We start from the raw sequence: 17,457 nt of genomic DNA on the forward strand, positions 1-17,457 counted from the left end.
TCTCTCTAATAATAAGTTCCTAATCACTGGTGTTGGGTGCGATGAATATGAGACGTTTTGTTTCCCTACTTAGCGAGATTCGACCAATGGTGTATCTTGAAAAGAATGCAAGAAGGACTTTAATGAATTGCGATATCTTTCTAGGAAAATCTAGGAAAGTCCCATCATTTTGTAAATCCTTACATCCTGGTATAGATGGGCTCAGCCATAGCAAATTAATCAATGGTAGTAGCAAAGTGGAAGTTTTTTTTTTACATTGTTTTGCATGTTTCAAGTAATTCGCAGTTATTTCCAGTGCAGAATTTGACTTCACATCTGTATCGGTCTACCACACAAGCTGATTTTTTTTATTTCTTCCTTAAGAATTGGAGCATGTGCTAGGAACGAAAAATCGGGGTTGAATGACTTTCTCGGAAAACAGCTGGCGTTTTTTCATCAGGATACTCGTGTTCTTCTAGTTCTTGCTCCCTGAAATAATATTAAAATTAACCGTTGTTCTAGATAGGTTTTTAATTGAGACCAGAGTCGACATTATGTCATCTGGGCGGGAACGTGAATTTATGTATTTATTATAAAGTGGTATTGCAGCAAGTAAGTGTAGGCCACATTGCTTTCACTTTAATCTTTCGACTACCATGAAACTACGCAGATATTCAAATACAATATCCATGTAGAAAAAAATCTACTTAAAGTCAGGAAAGATTTTTCCTGAAAACAGCTCGATGTGCATGAAACTTGTATATGTAGATGTGCGCAACGTCTACATAAAAGACAACCCTGTGCGTTTAAAGGCAGCATACTACGAATCTGGGTTGGTATGGATTTCAGGTAGAGTATCCGTGTACGGGGTCGTAGATTATGGAGACCGGGGTGGTTCCGCTTGTCTCTCCCTGAATCACTGCAAGCAGTCCTTGAGTGCTGTTTTGTACGTATATCTGTGTTATATAACTTGAAAATGGCTTCTATTGCAGCGCGCCACCCTTGCACCCTATCGGGGCAGTCCCAAATGATTTTCGACGAATCACAGGGCGGAGGCGGCGCAAGTGGTGGAGTGCTGCAATCGATGGCGTCGTACAAAACAGCATTCTGGAGGCGGCTGTTTGCAGTGATGCAGGGAGAGCCGAGCGGAGCGGAAGGAGAGGAACGAGAGGAACGCCGTCTCCATAATCTACGACCTCGTATACTCCACCTGAAATCTGCACCACCTCAGATTCGTGTTATGCTGCCTTTAAACAATCTTAACACACAGTAACTCCGATCTCCCGGCCCGATGCTTGTAAATCCTCAGGAAGAAGTGTGTGTTGCCTTTAAAAGTCCGAGCTCTCTCTGCACTTTTCCAGGCGTTCCACTCAACCGTTCTGTTCCTTCAAGCACTACGGTTTTGGGAGTTAACTTTTGTCTCTTTGGGAAAGAACTCGCAAGACTACAACTAGATGATCTTCTACTTCTCGATGATCTTACGACTCGATGATCTTCTTACAACATTGCAAGATAAAAGCTTCAAAAATATAATCAGTTTTGTTAATGTATCGTGCAAGAAGCCATGATCAGTTTTCCATTAAAAATATTAGCTAGCAATGAATTTTCACTCTGGATATCAACACATAGAAGTCTTGCAAAGCCACTTCCTATAGAACACTGCACTTTGACCCTCTAGGATCTAGGAGAGCAGATAAAGGCGATGTCACCAACCTCATCAACTCTTCTCTGTCTCTCCAATCTGCAGTAAAGTTATCAGAAGCAGTTTTTATATCCGGTGGTAATGGACGATCCTTTGTCTCCGGCAGAAACACACACAGTAGACCAGAAATAATGCACAGTACACCAACAGCTACGTATTTGGTATATTCAGGTCCAATGTCCTAAAGATCGAAATTGTGACAGTTTTGTGTGGATATCCAAGTGCATTACTTGGCCTACCAGATGACGTAAGTACGGGGCAACAATAATCCCTATGCTCTGCGGTACGTTGATAATCGAGAAAAACAAAGATCTGACTGATGTAGGTGAAAGTTCGGAGACGTAAATAGGGTGAACGGCATATGTTACGCTGAAGAAGTGTTTTTTATCTACTGTTTTGGTAAGAAGGTGTCTTTACCTGTTTATCATTTTACCGAACAGCACAAATGCGACCAGACACCATTCAGGTTCTGAAATGTTATCCTGTTTAAGAAAGTACCACAAAAGGAATTATAATTAAAGAACTGCATTCGCAATTTTCACATTAGTATGCAAAAGTAAAAGATAAAAGATAAAGTGCCTTGCGTTAACCAATCCGCTTGGGATTCGCCACCACGTTCTCTTCAATTCAGAATCGTTTGAGGTTCACGAGCGTGTAACTGGCCTATACATTGACTCGCTGTGACTAGCCGATTAAGCCGAGTTAAGTCAGTATTTTTATCATCCCACATAAAGTCTGGCACCAATTTTTCGACCCCGTATGGATGAAATGTTTGGTGAGCACTAAGGCGGACTCGAACATCCGATCGATTGTGCAGGCAGCAAACCTCTAACCGCCACACTACACCCGCCCTTTTATGCAAAAGTAAAACTTCAAGAATCAAAAACAATATACTTCTCATTTTTTCGACCGAACGAATAAACACTGAAGCAATATACTAATGTAGAGGGAATAGAAACGTACTATAACGTAGAGGTGGCACTAACGAATACATATTCTACAAAATATTATTCATGGGTGGAAAATAAGTGTGAGATAAAGTAGAGTAGTAAGGGGATCAAAAACGTAGCGATGCTACGTATTACTTTACGGTTGCAAGGAAGAATGCAAATAAATTCGCACCAGTTTGACAAAGGCAGTAGTAAGCGAGATCTGTCGTTAGTCATTTAAGGATAATTTCACATTCACTTGGAGTTATTACACGGAACCACTCTTCTTCCAAGACCGTGCGAACCTCCCCTCCTCCCCTTTTTTCCTCCTTTTCCTTTTCTTTCCTTTTCTTTCTTTTTTCCTCCACTTTCCCAATTTCTGGCGCCGGCGCATCAATCCTTGGGATTTGGGTAACACATTGGTTGCGTAAACAATAACAGCAGGTACAATGTACCCGGCAGAAGTTGTAGCTCAACATAAAGGCATCACCTCACGAATCTGGTGTGGTGTGGATTTCAAGTGGAGAGTTCCTATACGGGGTCGTATATTATGGAGAAGAGGGTGATCCGTCCATCCCTTCCTAATAGCAGGAAAAAAACGGCCCAGAAGGTGTGGCGCGTGCGCAAGGCTGGCGCGCCCCAATCGAACTCCTTGTAGAAGATAGCGCGCCGAAACGCTCGAATTCGTATTTTCAGGGCCGTTTTTTACAGCGATTAGGAAGAAATAGACGGAATCATCCTTCCCTCCATAATCTACGACTCCGTATAAGCATGATCCACCTGAAACCCGCATCACCCCAGAACAGTGGACTGATGCCTTCAATATAACGACGTCGTTTTGATAGCAAACTAGTGATAATCGATTGATGTCATTTGGATTACCTATGACGAATGGTTGCATTCTATTCCGTGAGCTCAATATTATTTCAGAGGCATCATTTACCAAAGATAAGCTATTTTACGCCTCACCGCGGGAAAATGGTGCAATGATGATAGCCACGCCTTGTACCACCATAGTAGTTAAGCACAATATTCGACGTCCTGCATACAACATTAAAGGAATTACAACCAAACCTCCTGTAATCCTTGTAAATAATGCAGGTACTTTAAATGTGATGAAAACTGTTCACTCGCCTGGTAGCTCAACAAAAGCGGAGAGCATAAAAGCCGTAAAACGATCATCACTGAGATCAACAGAAAGAAAGGAAAGACCGAAGTAGTAGAATGACATCACGAACCTGAAGTCAAGTGAACGTCGCGAGAAGTTCGCACCAACACGTGATGCCAAAGACGTGCGCAAAAATTCAGGGTAGGAAAGATTGGATTAATAGAAATTCGATCGGTTCTGCCAGTTTCATGTCTGTGAAAAGCTTTACACTTACCTACGCTGCGCTCTTAGTCATGGTCAGCTCAAAATGGTACGGAATCGCAACATGGGCTTTAAAGGCAGAACCACGAATATGTGGTGGTACGGTTTTCACGTGGAGTATTCGTATACGGGATAGCAGATTATGAAGACGGGGGGTGATTCCGTCCACTTCTTCCTAATTGCCGTAAAAAACGGTCTGAAGATGCGGCGTGTGCATACTGCTGGCGCGCTCCAATCGGACTCGTTGTAGAAAATAGCGCGCCGGAATGCTCGAAGCCGTAGCTTCCAGGCTTTTTTACGACGATTAGGAAGAAATGGACAGAATCATCCCCCCCCCCCTCTCCATAATCCACGAGCCCGTATTCCAATACTCCATACCACCTCAGATTCGTGGGGTGATGCCTTCAAATGCAACCAGTTTTCATCAGTTCTTTTACAATGATAGAAATGTGCTTTGCGGAAACATTAAATATTCTAGTAGTTTCTTGCGACAAAAAGAAACCTCAGCTATGAGTTGCTAGGATGCATTAGGTTGATAAGAAAGTCTTGTCAGGGTTTTTTTTTGTCAGATGTCCAGAACTCTCAATTCCTCATCGGTATCCATGGATGCGGATAACGATAACGATTGGCAGGGTACTCTTCTTAATTTTAAGCAAGATGATAATTTCACAAGGACACTACTACGATCAGGACTGTCGATTTTCAAATTCAAGCCACGATCGGGTCGCCTACACACTGTAAAGCTGTACTACGAGCTGGTCCTGCAACGAAACACGGACACGGCTCTCATTTACGCCTCGTGGACTCGTTCGAGAAAAGAATCCGAAATGAGCTTCGGCTTAACGATAACGCAAGACCCCATGTAGCTAAGGAGACCCATCAAAAAAGCGAAGAACAAGGCTGGGACAGAGCACCCCTTCCGTTCTACCGACATGGCCCCACCTTCCCTGAATCATCACTTATTCGACCCCTTTAAAGCTCTCTTAAGATCTTTAACAATGAGGTACGATATATAACTGGCTAACGTGTTGACATGTTTGCTCTGATATCCAGTAAAAATTTTTAACAAGAAAAAAAACTATAAACTCAAACTACAAACCAGCTGATACTCAATATTCTTTGGAGAAATAAAATTATTTCCTACTTTTCTCTTTCATCTGTTACCTTTTTTTTGCAAAGAAACAATGAGACCATGCTTTTTCCAATGATAACTAAAGAAAATCTCAATAGAAGCAGTTACTGGATAAATCCGTTGATGGTCAGAAGCTTAAGCATCTCTGGACTTCTTATTATTGCTCCGATCGTTTCACGCTTCTCTTGTGGCGGTGGGCCAATGCGTCTGCAGACACTGACATCGATTTTGGTGTTGTTCCACCTAAAGCGGTACTTTTAATATCAGTTAAATGTTTTCTTGGTAATCACCAAGCTAACAATATTCTACCTATTTGATGTTCTAATATAGTCTTCTATTTCTTTGTACTTTTCATGCTGAATCAACCAATGTGGGGACTCAGGAAGGAAACTGTAAACAAATGCAAAATGAAATTCGAAAAATTCCAGTACATTTGCTGAAAATAGTGTGATAGGTAACCGATGATCAATAGGCATCAAGCAGCAAAGGAATAGGCGTCTCGTGTTAGCTGTGACCGCCAGATGCTCTGTATACTCCATATTACTGTTTTAGTACTAAGCATTCTGAAGGACGATGGAGAACTAATGGAGAAGAGATTCGTTTAAAGTTGGGTCCTCTATTTCACTTGATTAAAATTGGCGCATGATTAAATAACATCAAGATGTTTCAGAATTAGTCCGGCTGGCATCGCTCTATCCACCGCCAGTTGACTCGGCATCAAAACTTTGAAGGTGCTTACAAAAAGTATGCAATCGTTAGTGCTCCCGGTGCCGCACACGCCATATACATCAGCCGCCATTCTTTCACGAAAAGAGATAACACACCGACCCAGAACATTCCAAACACCCATGCTGAAAAAGTTTTGTGTTTTTAATTCAATCGGCTTTATTCATGTATAAACCGGAGTAAAATATTTTGCACGTGAATCCTAGTGAACTTCATGAAAGAGCCAAGTAGCACAGTAGGCTAGTGGTTGAAATGATCTCTTTTTTTGAAAGAAATACTAAGACAAATAAAACCTATTGTTTGAACCAAGGTGATCCAAGCTCTGCTCCCTGATGGAAGTAATTCACAGCTCATTATTGCGCACAATGAGAGATAAGTCTGAACAGGACGCGATTTTTAGCAGCAAAAATACGAGAACGATGATTAACTATAGGAAAAAATAAATTTGCTTACATCACTAGCAGCACCTATAATGAAGCGTAACAAAATGAATATGTAGTAGTTTGGAGCAAAAGAGGCGAGTAAATGACCGAGAAACCTACAAAAAGGAATTTTTAAAACTTATTGAACGAAAGAAATTGAACTTAAAAACGAAACGATAACGAAGAGTGGTTTGGAATTTAGAGCTGTTAGAAACGCCCTGGAAGAAAACTTACGATATTGCAAGTGAAGCTAAAGTTATTTTTCGTCGACCATATTCGTCTGCCATCGATGCCATCGCTGGGACTACTATTATAGCTCCTGCAAACGAGCAAAGTAGATAGTACTTCTCTGGAAATACTCTGGTGGAGTATCCGTATACAGGGTCTTAGACCTGCGTGGTTCCGCCAATCTCTCCCTGCATCACTGCAAACAGCCGCCTCCAAATGCTGTTTTGTACGACGCCATCTATTACAATGCTCCACCTCTTGCGCCGCCTCCGTCCTGCGATTCGTCGAAAATCAATTCGAACTGCCCCGATAGGCAGTAAGGGACGCTACGCGTGCAAGGGTGGCGCGCTGCAATAGAAGTCATCGTACAAAACAGCATTCAGCGACCGACTGCTTGCAGTGATTCAGGGAGAGCTGAGCGGAACCACCTCCGTCTCCATAATCTACAACCGCGTATACGGATACTCCAACTGAAATCCGTACCACTCCAGATTCGCAGTATGCTGCCTTTAAAGAAGTGCGGCGAGACAAATGGAATCGCATTAGAATAATAATAATAATAATAATAATAATAATAATAATAATAATAATAATAATAATAATAATAATAATAATAATAACAATAGTAATAATAATAGTGCACCTTGGTAACGAGGTTTATTTCATTATAAATCCAATTATTTTGACAGACGTATGCAGCGTAAGGATACTAATCTCGAAATTTTTTCGTACTTTTGTCTTCCCATGTTTCGTCCTCCTTTTTATGAAAGGTTAATGAATGCTTCACTCTCACCTACTGTGAATGCCGTTAGGCCAGCTTCTTTCCATACGAACGAACTGCAACTTATTCCGAACTCTTTAATAAGCGTTGTAGAATGATGGGGATCCTTCACGCTAAACGAGCACTCTCTTAATCATGACAAATGACAAAGTGATTTATAATTTATCTCGGGTAAAAAAAGATAAAAAAGAATAAAAAACAATAATAAACGCTTATAAAACTTTGTTTGAAATTTGGGCCTACATTAAATTCGTTTCGCCAACATCACCACATTTTCCTTTTAAAGAGTAGTTGTTTTTTGGTGCAATCCAGCAGGTTCCGTCCACGTTCAGAGATTGGTTCTCAAATAAAAGTCTCGCATTTCGCTACTGTTAATGTTGCATCTCATATTAATGGTCCGCATATTTGGAAATGAAAGAAAAATGAAAGGTTGAGAAACCTCTCCATTTTCCTTATTCCACTGTGATCCCATGAAAGAAGCTGCATATAAATGGGTCACATGTATGTAATCAGTATGAAAGCTTAGAACAATAAATAAGGATTCAAACAGATTTTCAAATCAATATTCCAAGCAAGTCTTTATTCACCTTGTAAGTGCATTCAAGCACAGGATTAGCCTCCACGTATGGCATAACGTACAAGGCAGCCGAATAGAAAAAGTTAAGAAATTCGCACAGAAAATAGCCGAACATTTGATATCTAAAACATCAAAAATTATCAATAGTTATACACTTTTTTGTTTTGCCGACTTTTTTAATTTACGTAGTTTTCAACGAAGTTATGAGGTAAAATATCAATCAATCCGAAAGCATCAGTCCGTTTGGCATAACACATTTTACTGAAACTCGTAATCGATTAGTTTTTAGAACGCATGTTGGCCTAACAATGCCTTACGGGGACCTTTAGCCAGACAAGTTTGGCACCATTTTATCGAACCGGAAGAGTGAAAAGATTAGTTGGCACTAGGGCGGTTTTGAACCATCGGTCGTGAGGTGACACTACATCTCTTACCGACCGCGCCGCATCCTCGCTTAAGGAATTTATGTGTTCATTTAAAGGCGGCATACCACTGTATAAATGTACCAGTGGAAAAATTTGGCTTGGTGAACAAATGGGAAAATCTAGAGTTAGGGTTGTAGATTACTGGATCAGGGTTGGTTCCGCTCATCTCTCCTTGCTTTCCTCACCACGTCAGATTCGTGGTATACTGCCTCTGAATACAGAGATTTTTTAAGCAATCGGTTAGGTGATGTGAATTTTGAAAATTATAGTTTCAGATGGTGCAGCATTGGTGAAGAATAGCTTAATAGAGAGAAATTAATGAGGATTGAAATTTCACAAACTTTCCAAGCTACTGTCCGAATCCTTAACAGAAGTGGAAAATCAGCTAGCTAAGAAATGAAACCAAATGCCGTCGATATGAGTATTAGTGGAGGCTGCTTTCCAATCTCATAGCTTTGGAATGAATGTGTGTTTGTACGAAAGAATCAGTTGCTTAAGATTTTCTTCATTAGCTAGGTTCTACTTTCGACCTCACTGCGTTCCTCAAGAGGCATGCGCCTGACTGTTCTTTGCGTTGCAGCGAATTCTTTGAAAACATTGAGAAAAATGAGTACACTCACCTACCAAAACCATAAGCATTCACTAGTTTATCCGGATCGAGATTCGCATAACAATTTTCCTCGGTGCTGTCACTTTGAGTAGCATCTAACTATAATCGACTTTTTATATTATAAAATGGGTTTAAAAACTGTTTGGAGGAAAATTTATGTGTGAGAATCTGAGCTTACTTCCAAGCTTTCATTCGTAGTTTTTAAATGATTTGTTGTTAAGATTAATGGTTCGTCATCTTTTTCGTCAATTGACTAAAAGGCACTGTTATGAATCGACAGGGATTGAACAACATTGCTGTATTTTCAACTGATGGAGACTTAATGTACAAAACTATAAAAATGTACGTGGGAATATGTGGAAGAATCGGATTGCAATCCTGCATTAAATGAACGCAGTTACGTAAGCGGCTGCGTTCGAAGTGGCACAGTAGAACAAACGGTTGCGAAGAACGAGACCTTCCCTTGCTGGAAACGCGCCTCTGAGAAAAGGTTTCAGTTCAGCCGCAGTCGCTGTCTCCAGAGCCGCTCACGTGACTAGGTTTCCAGTCATTCTGACTCGACTAAAGCGACTAACCTTTAACATACTAACAATTAAAATGGAAAGCCCTCGAAACCCGTGTTGCTCGAAAGTAAGTGGAATAAACACGTCCAAGACAGATGCGGAGGTATTACGGATAATGATATAGATGTTGATCAATACGAAAAAAATCAGATCCGTTCTGCTGGGTGAGCGGCATCAATAAGCGCTGTCGGGTGGAAGGTTCCCATCAATTTGAAGGCATCGCCCCACGAATCTGAGGAGGTACGGATTTCAGGTGGAGTATTCTTATACGATTACGGAGAGGGGGGTGATTCCGTCCATTTCTTTCTAATTGCCGTAAAAACGGTCCGGAAGATGCGGCGCATGCACAAGACTGGTGCGCTCCAATCGAACTCGTTGTAGAAAATAGCGCTCCTGATCGCTCGAAGCCGTACCAGATTCGTGAGGTGATGCCTTTGAGCTGGGTTGAGCGTTCAGGGGCGCTATTTTCTGGGTTGCATTTCTTAACGAGAAATATCCCAAATAAGAAGTTGATGCGAGAAAAGAGATCAAAGAGGCATGAGATTGAAACATTGGCTCGTTCTGCCTTTAGGCTATATTCGATCTACTTGAACTGAAGAACCATCAGTTTATACGGATTCACAACACCCCAGTAACTGGTTCTTCTCAAGGCGTGCCTCGACTGCAGTATCTTGAAATTATACGGAAATTACTTGCAGAACTTAGAGGTTTGGCTTTTGGGCAGAAATTGACTCTCACCTTATCTATTTCCTTCTGGCCAAAGTGAGAATCACCCGTATGAAGTTCTGAAACTTTCTTCTTTTTGTTCTACTCTCTGTACATCGACGATTGTTTTGTCAGCTGTGCCATCTAAGCGGAGATAGACAAATGTTTTGACTTGTTGAAGCGACAGTCCGAATACGCAAGACTCACTAGGAAGGAACGAGAGGGCAATTGGGTTCCTTTTTAACACGATCAGGTTGACAACTCAAACGGGGCTTACCAAATAAAGTTGTTTCGCAAGCCTAGTAACAAAGACATCTTGGTTCGCCTTCTTTCTGCTCATCCATTTCAAATAAAGAAAACCGTGATTAACCATATGTTCCCCACGGCAAAAACCGTTTGTAGTGGACTTGTGTATAGGAGGGACTGATTAACTTTGGGTAAAAAAAGTCCTGTTTTTAATGATTATGAAATCCGAACGTCTGAAACAAGAGGAAGTGAAGAGAAAAAGTGTACAAGCACGACAGTTGGGAGCCCGCAGCACAAATAAGAAACCTTTCCGTTTACCTCACATCTCCCACGAAAAAAGCACTGCCATTAGGTGGTGTCTGAGGAGACCAGAATTAGATAGCTCCGTTTCGATCGACCACCGAACAATTTAAAAAATCAGTTTGTTCAGAGTCGCTTCTACGATATGAGTCACATTATTTGTCCCATTGGTAAACCAGGAGACTGCTTGAGATCCGTTGTAATGTAATCTACCTGATTTCTTGCAGAAGTAGTGGCGACGAATACATTGGTGGAACGGCGCTATCGCTGTACAATCACATCAAAGAGCTTATGAATGGAAAGAAAAGGAATAGGAAATGAACAAATTTAGGCACCCACAGAACGCAAAACATGACGGAACCAATTTTGAAATCAGGGTTCACATTTTGGCGCACTAATCTGAAACGTTGGTTCGAAAATCGGTGAACGCATTTTGGAACCAACCCAAAATTCCTGAGATGAATAGCAAAGACGAGTGTCTGTCGATAAGGTGGAAAGTCGTACCATATATCGTATAGGGTAGTTCTTCCGATCTGAAAGAGACATTGGAATCATTCGCTATTATCACTCAGCTATCAGCACAAGACTTCTCTGGAAAAAGGTAAACATTCAGTGTAGTAGGTTGAAAAAATACGCTAAGAGTTTATCTGTTTAGTTGTTTGGAGAGTTGGTCGTTTAGATTCTGAATTCCTCCTCAATACAACTGCTGCTATTCGGTTCCCGTAGCAGGCGATTTCAACGATTCTTGCGCACGTTTGGTGCGCAACTCGCCCATTTCAGAAAGCAGACAATTTTTCCGAGATCTTAGCCAATAAAATTTTTTGACAATCTCGTATACAGCTCATTTAAAATCGATACGACATCTTACTATCCCGAGGTTCATTGAAAGGCGAACTTTTCAACTGCATAAAGGGTTATTTCACCAATAAATCACGAATATAACATGCATTCTGTTCAACTATACTATTTTTAAGGAAATACAGTTACTCTATTATTAGAACAATATCTCTGAAAGCCGAAATAAATTTTCCCAGTGATGTTAGTGGAGAAAAACAACCATGCTTTTTTTATTGGAACTGAAAAGCAACTGAAATGGTGATAGCGATGCCGTTGAAAATTGCCTAGTTATTCTGTAATGAGTCACAAAAACAACGTTCACTTTGAGTTAAAATAGCTAACGCTATATTTGTGGTCAATACTTTGTATAACCCCAATATTTGCAGTTTTGGCAGAAAATTCATTACTGAGATTTATTACTGAGCACTCAGGTAGCACTTAGGTAACTCCTTACAGAAATTTTAGTTTTCATCACAAAAGTCAGGTAATCACTCACAGCACTTTGTTGCGATGAGATGACTGGTATTGATTATAAGTGCAGAATTTGTTTAAGATAACGCAGTTTTATAACAATTATAGCATAATTTGTCGTTAAATAACCAAATGCTGCCATTTTTTTGAAGGTAGTTTTCGGGGAGATTCTCGATGTTGGATTCTTTCGAGTACCGGGGAGAATACTGTGACTGTTATTTGGGGGTTTTTCAGCCACACCGCTGAATACCCCGTAAGGATCTGGGCGTTAATAAGATCAAGAGGACTGAAGTTATCAGTTGACTGACAAGGAAACTTTTGGGTGATAACGAGTTATGAAGCTATTGGAGGAGAAAGAAATAGTACGGCGACTATGAGGTAAAAACATTATAAATTAAATTGAAAAATTAAATTATAAAAACAGGGCGAACGTCTACACCCATACGCAAGATAAAATCTTCTTTATGCATTTTCCGCCCACCCCTAGAGTGTATAACTTTGCTGAGCAAACTGATACCTCCGTTGCTCCTGAGGCATCTGAGTTCTGGATTCACAGAAGGCGTTTCTCTTTGATATGGATCCGATGTTTTGCCTTTGAACTACGTCGGAAACCCTGGCTACTAATCAAAAGAATGTTAAATCGAAAATCTCTATCTTTGAAGCAAATTGTAGTGGGAAACAGACCGTTCAAAAGTTTATTTCTGTAGATAAAAAGTTCCTGCTACCTTTCCCTCTGTGATCTCATCTTTATCTTGATAAGCAAGGATGGCGGGGACGAGCAAAACAATTCGGATATCGCTGAGTTACACTTGATCCGCACTCTTCTGATAGTGAATAGAGCATTGTTTACTTCAAAGAGCCATATATTACTCAGAGAACGAGGCTAAGTGATAAGGCACTGTTATGAAGTACTCTCCTCGGTCTTGTTTTATTTTCTGACTCAGTGAAAATTTCGGATGCATTAGAATTGTTCAGTAAAATCCTTTCGTTTCCAGTACAATGCACATTTCGATAGCATTGTTAGTGTTGGTGGGCTCCGCAGTGGCTCGCGTCCATCAGATACCGTTGATCAGGGTGGAATCGATGAGAACGAAGATGATCCGAGAAGGAACCTGGGCTAAACACGTTCAGATGAAAGAAGCTGCACGTGCACGTCCTTCGAAGATGTTTGCGCTGGGCAATGTTGAACATCAGCCAGTAATGAATAAAGAGAATTTTTTCCCGTGAAGAAATATGCAGCGCTAGTTTCCTTTTAAGGTCAAAGATTATGACGACATGGAGTACATCGGGAACATCACAATTGGAACACCCGAACAACAGTTTAAGGTAGGTCGTAGAGCGCTGTGAATGTGTTTGTTCCGAAATTACTCTTCAGAGCAATTCCAAAAGATTACGAGTTGATCCAGGGGGATTTCCATAAAAAATAAGTTATCCCATAAACGTATTTCGATTTCCTTACAGAAACTGGGTTTTTAAAAACCTTTTTACTCGCAAAATTTTACTGCAGCGTTCTCATTTTGCTGGCTTACTCTAGATCATCCTAAAAGATCGAAGTCCTAAATGTGAATAAATTAAACTCGATTGATATTAGTTAGAATAAACTAATTCTTCTGATATGTCCCCTTAAAAAATTCAAGGTATCTAAGACAAAGTAGAGTTGTGGAAAGGTCGGCATCGCGACATCTTGAAATTCTGGGAAAATTGCGTGCTGTCGAGAACGACTGCGTTGAAATCGTGAGAATATGATTGTAAATCACCCTCCTGGTTCGGCTCAAGCATCCTCGTGCTCCTCAAAAGTTGCGGTGAATTTATGGTTATTTCTCCCGTTATTTTTGAGAAAAATTTTGATTTTTAGAAGACGATTATAAAATTTTAGAAGATTGTTCTAGTTCCGTAATCCTTCATCTGCCGCTCTCTATCTGAAAGTTTCATTTTTTTTTTCAAGAATTTCAGGTAGTTCTCGATACCGGCTCTTCTAATCTTTGGATCCCGGATAAAACATGCGGGAAGGAAAAGCTCGATTGTGATTCGACGGTTTGCTCGACTGACGGTATCTGTTTGTGTAGAGAATTTGCTCAAATTTGAAAAGAATAATTACAACGATGCTTGCAGAGCTGTGCGTGTTTTTGTGTCCCATTCCTAATTGCTGTAGTCAAGAGAGAGGACGTGACCCGTGTGAAGGAAAGAACTCATTCGACTCCAATAGATCCAGCACTTACCACAAGGATGGACGTAAATTTGAGATTCGGGTAACTAGTGCTTCTTTAATGTGATTTTAGAGCTCTACACCTCAGTGGTTTCTCTATCTAAAAAAAAAGAAAGAAGAAAAAAGAAAAGGGAAAAAGATAGAAGAGAAAAAAATGGAAAAAGTGAAAATGATGAATGGTGACTAGAGTGGCTTTATAAACTGTATACGATTTTCTATAATTTAAAAAATGCTACCAAGTTGTAAAACTTGTTGGAAACGTTCCTTTTCTTCTACGAGAGAATGCTCTTGAATACGCGACAAGGGGATTCTCCCACTCATAGTATAAACGTGACTTGAGGGGATCTTCTATCCTTGGTTCCTGTAGCACAGTTGCGTACACAACCTTCATATTCTGCCTCTCAGTACGGTACTGGTTCGGCCTCTGGATTCCTTGGGATGGATACAGTTCGCTTCGGATCGGCTCAATCAGAACAGCTTGTTGTTGAAAGCGTTGTATTTGGCCAAGCAACCATTCTGGCTCCATTCTTTGCACGAGTAAGTACTTTATGGTTTTATTAATGGACATTTTCCTAATTACCATTTTCCTAACTACAATCTTCTAATAGGTTTCACTCTTCTTCAAGAAAAAAAAAAGAAAGAAAAATTTAGCAACCAGTTGATGGTATTCTTGGCCTGGCCTTCAAGTCGATCGCAGTTGACGGTGTTACACCGCCTTTCCTGAAAGCTGTTGATGACGGTCTCGTCGATCCAATCTTTACCGTATTCTTGAAAAATGTAGGAGGTCGGTGTGTTATTTTTCAGCCAGTTTTGCTGGAGAAAACAATAAATGAATTCTCTTTTGAAGTATGGGAGAACGTTTACGGTGGAGTATATACTTATGGTGGAATCGACGACGAAAACTGCGGACCGGTCCGTGCATACCAGCCGCTATCGGCTGCAACGTACTGGCAGTTTGAGGGTTTTTTTTAAAAACCAATAAGGGGAAATTAAAAAAAACAAAAAAAAAAAAAGGGGGAGGGGAAAAAAAAAAAAAAAGAATAATAAAAAAAAGGAAAGGAAAAGGGGGGGGGGGATTTTTTTTTAATTTTTAAAAAAAAAAAAAAAAAAAACGAAAAAAATTTTTATTTGTACAAAGGTTATTGGCCAGTCTTGAGGTCACGGCCATGGACGGAATCACTCTTCCGTTTTTTTAAAACGTCCATTACGGGTCAGTTTAAAGATAGGACAACTAACTGTTAAATATGCAAGATTTTCTATTCATGAGCTGTGATGATAATACCACCTGCATCGAGGTTCTTTCCCCGAACACACAAAATTCATACAAAGATAAAGATGAAAACCGAAATCACAAGGGAACCAGAGCATAAGTCAATGATTTCATGCTATTTATTCAAAAAATTTGATGTTACCTGAAGAATTCTTACCGATTTCTCACAAAATGTATTTCTATGATTCCAAAATGTTTTAAAACTGTACTAACTTTTGCCTGGATGTCCCAAGTCAAAGCCGGTATGACACAACTTTTTCCATCTAACACTCTTTATTAAAGCTAAAGCTAAGTCGTCGCCTTCATTAGAGCCTGGAAAATGAAAAGTTGGAAACATTCGTAAGATATCCTCTCAAATGTCCCATACAGATCAAGTTATCTTACCGTAAGAGATCGCATACGAAACCATGAACTAAGAGAACCCTAACTGTTCTTCTTAGCTAAGTTTCTATGATGTAGGTGCTCTTCTTTTAGATTTATAATCCAGCAGTTGCAGTCCTGGTGGAAAAATTCAAAAGAAGCCGAACTTCTTTTCTTTTTTCCCAAAACGTTCTTTAACTTCTGGACTTTTGGAAAGAAAACTCTGAGATTTAAATCAACAGCACTTCTTTGGATGGTTGCAATCCTACTAAAATAAACCTCACTTCTTCCTAGCGTTCTTTTGAAAATTCAAGTACAATTTCAAAAGGAAAAGAAAGGATAAAATTTCTGGCATTAATCATTCCGCGATTGGGATGCGCCCCCACGTTCACTTCAATTCAGAATCGTTTGAGCTTCACGAACGTGTAACTGGCCTTCACAATGACTTGCGGGGGCTATCCGGTGTGCCAAGTCACTGTTTTTATCCTCCCAGACAAGTCTGGTACCAATTTATCGACCCCAGAGGGATGAAAGGGTTGGTGAGCACGAAAAAGGTGGATTCGAATCCCCGATCGATCGGGTAGAACGTCTTACCGACTGCGCTACACTCGCCCCTTTAAAGAAAGATGCATAATGTAAACAAAACGCAGAGTAACACAGATAAAATACTTTTCAAAAACACTTTGAAAGGTTTCTTTCTAGATGACGAAAGTGAAAATAGACGACTACAGCCTTAAGAGGAGTTTCCAAGTGATCTCCGACACAGGTACCTCTTTAATTGCCGCTCCAAGTGCAATCGCTTTCGTAATTGCAAGAAAAGCTGGAGGAAAGGTAGGGAAATATTTCTGGGATGTTACCTTAGAGTAATAATTTTGAACGTAGCAAGTAACAAGTAACGATAATCGCAAAAAAAAAACTCTTTCGTTCGTTTTAGTTCGATCAGCAACAACGATTATTTTTCGTGGATTGTAAAGCTACACCAAGCCTGGAGCTGACCATCGGCGAGAAGAACTATGTGGTTGGACCAGAAAACCTTATTGTCCACGTCGGAGATGGCCGATGTATCGTGTCGATATTCGGATATCCTAGTCCTAGTTTTGGCCCGTCATGGATTCTTGGCGATCCGTTCATTCGTGAATACTGTAACATTTACGATGTTGGCAATAAGCGTATCGGGTTTGCAAAATCCATTCAGAACTAACCGCTTATGGCTCAATAAGCGCATTTTCTTGTGATGAAAAAATTCAAAAATGAATTAAATTTCACTTCTTATGACAACAATTATAACACTCAAACACTTTTATCACAGTGGCACATACAGTTAAAGGCGTCACCCCACGAATCTCAGGTGGTGCAGATTTCAGGAGTAGTATTTGTATACGTCATAGTAGATTATGGAGAGGGGGGTGATTCCGTCCATTTCTTCCTAATTGCCGTAAAAACGGCCAGGAAGGTGCGGCGCGTGCACAAGGCTGGCGGGCTCCAGTCCGCTCCGCTTTGTAGAAAATTATGCGCCAGAACGCTCGAAGCCGTATCTTCAGGGCCGTTTTTTAGGGCAATTAGGAATAAATGGACGGAATCACCTTCCTCTCCATAATCTATTATCCCGTATACGGATA

At 40.4% G+C, this 17,457-nt stretch overlaps 2 protein-coding genes across 4 annotated transcripts; one reads left to right on the forward strand and one right to left on the reverse strand.

The window, feature by feature from the left end:
* Positions 1-377: 377 nt before the first annotated feature.
* Positions 378-10,521, reverse strand: RB195_015541 (uncharacterized protein; the record flags this gene model as incomplete). Of its 2 annotated transcripts, none has more annotated exons than XM_064206297.1 (18): positions 378-468; positions 1,693-1,862; positions 1,921-2,050; positions 2,099-2,150; positions 3,580-3,687; positions 3,745-3,848; positions 5,220-5,354; positions 5,421-5,501; positions 5,851-5,962; positions 6,131-6,215; positions 6,291-6,375; positions 6,494-6,578; positions 7,281-7,381; positions 7,512-7,609; positions 7,856-7,967; positions 8,891-8,979; positions 9,059-9,133; positions 10,426-10,521. In XM_064206297.1, 18 exons carry the CDS (start codon positions 10,519-10,521, stop codon positions 378-380), a joined length of 1,809 nt encoding a protein of 602 aa, XP_064062178.1. The 2 variants fall into 2 exon arrangements, with proteins under 2 accessions (XP_064062178.1, XP_064062179.1); XM_064206298.1 differs by lacking the exon at positions 10,426-10,521 and adding an exon at positions 9,456-9,464.
* A 2,480-nt stretch (positions 10,522-13,001) lies between these two features.
* Positions 13,002-17,039, forward strand: RB195_015542 (uncharacterized protein; the record flags this gene model as incomplete). 2 transcript variants are annotated; one of them, XM_064206299.1, is made up of 7 exons in its annotated part: positions 13,002-13,199; positions 13,260-13,328; positions 13,956-14,052; positions 14,549-14,745; positions 14,860-14,985; positions 16,541-16,669; positions 16,773-17,039. In XM_064206299.1, the coding sequence occupies 7 exons, from the start codon at positions 13,002-13,004 to the stop codon at positions 17,037-17,039; spliced, it is 1,083 nt and encodes a 360-aa protein (XP_064062180.1). The 2 variants fall into 2 exon arrangements, with proteins under 2 accessions (XP_064062180.1, XP_064062181.1); XM_064206300.1 differs by lacking the exon at positions 13,956-14,052 and adding an exon at positions 15,056-15,120 and having other exon boundaries at positions 14,614-14,745; positions 14,860-14,992.
* Positions 17,040-17,457: the final 418 nt, after the last annotated feature.

Source organism: Necator americanus, chromosome V (genome assembly GCF_031761385.1).
Source record: "Necator americanus strain Aroian chromosome V, whole genome shotgun sequence".
NCBI lineage: Eukaryota > Metazoa > Nematoda > Chromadorea > Rhabditida > Ancylostomatidae > Necator > Necator americanus.